Source organism: Poecilia latipinna, unplaced genomic scaffold (genome assembly GCF_001443285.1).
Source record: "Poecilia latipinna isolate Pla-1442-1.1 unplaced genomic scaffold, P_latipinna-1.0 Scaffold256, whole genome shotgun sequence".
NCBI lineage: Eukaryota > Metazoa > Chordata > Actinopteri > Cyprinodontiformes > Poeciliidae > Poecilia > Poecilia latipinna.
The window spans coordinates 131772-137392 of NW_015112872.1; the positions used below are offsets into that span (position 1 = coordinate 131772).

The window sequence follows — 5621 nt, forward strand, 5'->3', positions numbered from 1 at the left end:
GCAAACCAGCAAAACGCAAAGAACTTTTCACAGTTTTTCCCCCAAACTAACTGACTGAGTTGAGTAAAGCTGCTGGATGTAGGTAATGTTAGCTAAAAGATGACTAGCTAATATCAATACATCACCTTAAGCTTGTTAACAAACAAAAACAGCATCTGAAATAATTTCATAATTATTCACATTTTTTTTCTGGGTTTATCCAAATAAAATAAGTTATTGACACAAACATTGCAAACATATAAAAAAGTAACATTTCTGAGAACATTTGTGCGAAGCGCACTGTGTATTACTGAGTAATACTTTTACAATCGCTTGAATTATAAAGCATTTGTGCTGTTGCCATAAAAATCATTGACGATTGGCAGGAAATAGAAAGTGTCCGTGAGCCATACAGTCAACTCTCTGTCTCTAAATAAATGTGGCTTATGACAACATCATAACACTTCCTCCTTCGCTTTCCATGGACAACAATTGTTGTCATTGTTGCAGAAATGTGCTCGTGTCGTTTTAGGGACTTTTTTTTTTTTTAAACCTTATCCTGAATGTTTCATTGAGCGGAGAACTAGTAGGGCCACTGTAGTCCAGGCCATACAATTTAAATTAATGGTGAATGATACGCTGCAATGGCATCGGGCCAAAGAAATAGAGAGTTGAAACATGTGGCACTCATTTGCATGAATATATGAGTAATTTGTATACTCAAATATGGGCGGGAGGAAAAATTCCACATTTAGAGTCACACTGACTGAATATACAGTCAAAACATTCACTGAAATGATCCTGTATGTGGCGCTTCATCACAGTTATGGAGAAATTTATGACTGCATCGGCCAGTATGAAAATCAGTTATGTGCTGGTTGAAATCCATGCAAACAAAGTGCGATTTTCATATTTACAATTAAATCAAATGGCTTTTAAAAGAAGTGAGAGTATTTAGAAGTTTAATTTATGCTGCTTATTATATAATAAAAGGGTGTGGTGTTCATGGCAGAAGGTACGGCCTGCACATCATGTACGGATTGAACTTGGTGTTCCTTTCACCCAGATTGGGTGACACTTTGCTCCAAAATAATCACAGATATGATATGATAAAAACAAACTTAAAGTGACTTTGGCAGCAAAAAGTAATGTCGAGGAAATGATTTGTCTTTGATATTAAAGAAGTGTACGATGTTGCGTTTGGTTTTAACATGATACAAAATGTCCATTCTTTCCTTGGAGTGCAAATAGATAAAACCAGGAAGATCTGGTGTGTCTGCATTTGTTTATTTTGTCATTTATTGTCTCAAATGTGTTTACACTGTGTTATTAACGCATTGCATGCTCCCACTTCCTGCTCAAACGGTTTGATTATTTGGGTTTCGCATTTAAAAATAGTCTTGAAAGTAACATGTTTGAATTCATTCAGACTTTTTTGTCTTGACTATTAACTTTGTTATAATAAATCAAGTTAAATGATGTTTTTTTATTGTTCTTCTTTATAAAACAAATGCTGTTTTTCCACAGAAAACATGAGCTCTGAACAAATGTTTAATCAGATATGATATTACATGAATGTTGACCGTCTCACCCATTTTTCATTCAAATCTCTGTGTGGCTGCAGGTCTATATGAGCTGTCAGTTACACGGCTGTTTGCTCACAGCGCTGCATCCACACGGAGCAGGAAGAAATGCAAACTAACAGGACTGGGGACTTTCAGCAGAGAAAAGAGAAAAAAAATGCTTCAGCACGATATATGAAAAACACAATAGAAATTCTTTAAATTATTTGGAAATGATCAATATTTAAGTTATTTATTTTAAAATCTTTCTGAATGGTTGAGAAAAACTGTTTCTTTTTAATAAAATCTTCATCATGAGTTTCTCTTAACTTCATATGAGTTGTTCATTGTTTTGAGTTGTATGTCTGTGTATTTAGTGACCTTGCCATGGGCAGTCTGTTTGGGCTACATTAAAAAAAACAAAAAAACTCAAGCCTAAGTTCACTGTGACACTTACTGTTGTTTCAAGTCAAGTTGACACAAGTACAAACCAGTCTAAGAGCAAATGCTGTCAGCTGGAACTACTCCAGTGATGGGAACATTTGTTTTATATTTTTGGGTTTTTTTATGGATGAGAAAGAGGAAAAGGCAGGTAAAATGTTATTCTGCAAAAAACAAACAAACAAACAAACAAAAAAACACATATTCATGTGAAGGATTTGTAAAAAAAATAAAAAATCAACCCTCAACCAAAACTAGCTTGTAATTACTTGTTCTTTTAATCAGTGAATGTATCAACTACGACCACATACAGACTTCTCACTGTATTTTATTGCATCATTTATTTATTTAGAAATAATCTAATTGTTCTGCACCAGTCTTGAAAAGTAGGTACTAAATGTGAAGATATAACTGGCTGCCATGCATAGCTTGATTATCGTTTTTCATAGAAACAATATTGTTACCAGTCAAATGATTTGCGAGTACTGTAATAGAAAACCAACAGACTCAACGGACCTGATATGAAGGTGGTTGGTTCTGTGCAGATGATTTATCAGCTGGATAAAAGAAGAAATATGTAGCTTTTATTTAGGGAAATCAGTCTATCTGTCAGAAGTCCCTACAAAGTTCCATTGTTGAAAAACAAGATGCACTGAAGAGCTTGTATTATGATGAATATCACACTGACTGGCATGAAGAGAAATTGCAATAATTGCATGGCAGACCATGTTCCACACACTGTGGCTGGTGTCTGAATGATCAGACACCAGCCTGATGGATCAGTCTGAATACATTATAAAACTTGAAGTGGTCAAGTTGATGTATGGCAAAATGGAAACACCTGTAAAATGTTTTTTTTCCCTCACTCTTTATGCATTGATTTAAAATAGGATAATCAGTCTTCCCATCACATTTGTGTGTATGGAACCAAAAGCTATTGACTCACTTTAAAAAAAAAACAATAAAACACTTTTGTTATTTTGGGTACAACTGCAGACAAATGCATTAGCAGTGATTTTTTTTTTTCCCTTCTGATTTTACTTCTGCTAGATAATTCCCAGCATATAATATAGTGGTATAGTACAGGAAGTACTGTGCTTATCACTAATTGGCAGTTTAACTCTACCCCACTGCCTGACCAAACCTTTTATCTTTAATTGTGCTCACATTAGACTTCCAATCGGACCTATTTTGCCTTTAGCAATAGCTCAATCTGGCTAATTGGTTTCCTCGCTTTTTTAAATTGTAAGGTATTGATTATTCGAGGTTAGCCCTGTTTCGCAAATAGGAGACTCTGCTTTGCTTTTGTTTGGAAACTTTTAAATCTCTTGTCCTTACAATCTTATGGAGAGGAAACAGTAGCTAACAGACCATCTGGGTCATAAATTTCCACACACACACACAACGAAAGAGAGATACACACACACACAGAGAGAGATAGAGAGAGAGAGAGAGAGACAGAAAGAGAGAGAGAGAGAGAGAGTTTAACATAATGCATAGGTGACACAAACTTAGATCAGCTGTACTACCCCTGTACATGCTTAGAGAAATTGTTTACTTTAATTAAGCATCCCAGCACAATGCAGGGCCCCTGGATGACAAGACTGCACTTTTTAACGTGCATTTGTTTCAAGCCTGTGGATGTTATAGGGAGACCAATAGCAAATAAAGGCAGAATCAATGGGGCTTCATTAAAAGCAGCAGGCAGTCTTTAGCCTGGTCACAGCTTAATTACAGTTTCACTGACGTTTGCTTTAATTGTGGGAAATAAAGGGAATGAAGTGGAGTGAAAAGAGGGTATTAGCATATCTATCACTGGAAGAGGCCACTGGGGCAGCCCTGCGGCTGTACACCTCACCTCTAGCCCCACGGATCCACACAGCATTTAGTTTGCTTTTCTTTTTTTTTCCCCATTCTCTATGAAACCTTGTGGTAAATGCACTGAAATGCCCATTTACTTCTTTTTTTTTTTCTTGTGTCTGGCATACAGTCTTATTGGAATCAGGTAGTGTTTCAGTAAATAGAACCAAATACATGAAAATTTAAAGGTATTTACAGGCAAGCACTGTCTAATATGATTATGTGTCGCAGTGCATTTTACTTGACAAATGATAAAAGAGGCAGCAAGAAAAGTAATGCGAGCCAGTATAAGGATATCTATGATATGGATGAAGCAATGGGCCATTTTTATGAGACTGAGCTGCACTTTTCATACTGACAAAGACAATTGAATCAACATGTGATATTAACAAATCTTCATTTCAATATGTTCATTAAGCAGGTATTGATAAAATACACCTAAAGGATTCAAACAAGGCATTTTTGCTCTTCAAGTATTTACGAATTGGGGTTATTACTTATTTGCGATTGCAAAAACCAACTCCGGGTTTGATACAAATCAGGAGTAAAGTTAATGAAATAAGTGTGTACGTTTGAAATAACCTTTACATATCACATTTCCTCATTGCACCATGCTCTATATTAGTAATTTGACTGTTGGGTACAAAACGCTGTCATTAGTGACATTCGAGATACTGAAATGATTTTTCCCCAACCTGCCATGAGTTATTACATCAGTGACCTCTGTGTATTAAAATCATTTATGCATTCTAGAGAATAGAGATTTTTACAGCTACTCATTTCTTTTACCCTTCCTGTTATCCGCTGATACTCTTATGTCTCACTCATTCTCACAGCCTGAACGAACCACAGACATTTCTCAACGAGTCAGAGAGAGAAAAGTATTTTACTTCTTTGTCATATTGTGTGTGCTTTTGCTGGGTTTGTTGTAAAGAAAAGGGTAGCTTTTCCTAAACTCAGCACTTTTTTAAGTGCTTTGCTTTAAATATTGTCTATTACAATCATAGATTTTATGCTGTGGATTGGTGCAGATCTCCCTCACACTGAGATCTGCCTGAGAAAACCCGAGCAGGTCAAAACAATCTCTCTTCCACAGTGAATGTCAATGTAAATAAAAATAAAATTGATTCATAAGCAAAAATATATTTTTGTTTTTGTTAAAAAATAAATGTGCAGATTAGCAAATGTGCATGTAGATTGGTTGTGAATCAAAAATAAAATAAAAATGAAACCACTAGCATGCACCAGGCTCTAGTTTTATTCAGGAACTCCAGTAGTGTTTATTTAAAACCTTGATTGGTGTTGAGAAATAAATAATGTTGAATAAAAGCTAATCTGTTTCATAATGTTGCTGTGACTTCAGGATACTATCCTAATTCCAAAATTATCGAATTTGCTAATGTCACTCCTTCTCGATGCAAAATACACTCTCTGTGCCAAATGCCTGCAGTCACACAAACTAAAAGTAAATAAAATGAGTAAATAGTGTAAATATGAATTAATATAGAGGAGTAATATATTATTAATGCCACGTTTGTCTGTGGGTGGTGGTGGCTCTTCTCCATCGCAGCCCTAAATCTGACAATGACTGATTACCAGCCAGGATCAAACCATCCTCAGTGGTGCTCCGGAGACAGGTGAGCAGAGACCGCCTGAGTCCCATCTTCTCCCCTGGCAGTTAATAACAATTTGAGAAAAGGTTTGGGGTTAATAACACAATCATTACCTGGATGAGGCCGGGAGACAGCTGTAAGCATCTATGCAGATGGACGGCCGTCA

The 5621-nt window shown here is 35.9% G+C and overlaps 1 protein-coding gene across 1 annotated transcript in view; it reads right to left on the bottom strand.

Annotated features, from left to right (window-relative positions):
- Positions 1-1308: 1308 nt before the first annotated feature.
- Positions 1309-5621, bottom strand: part of LOC106947797 (transient receptor potential cation channel subfamily M member 5-like) — a 26869-nt gene continuing 22556 nt past the window's right edge. The window contains exon 7 of the mRNA XM_015033038.1: positions 1309-1344. Within this exon, the coding sequence (XP_014888524.1) occupies positions 1309-1344 (36 nt within the window). The remainder of the gene's footprint in view (positions 1345-5621) is intronic.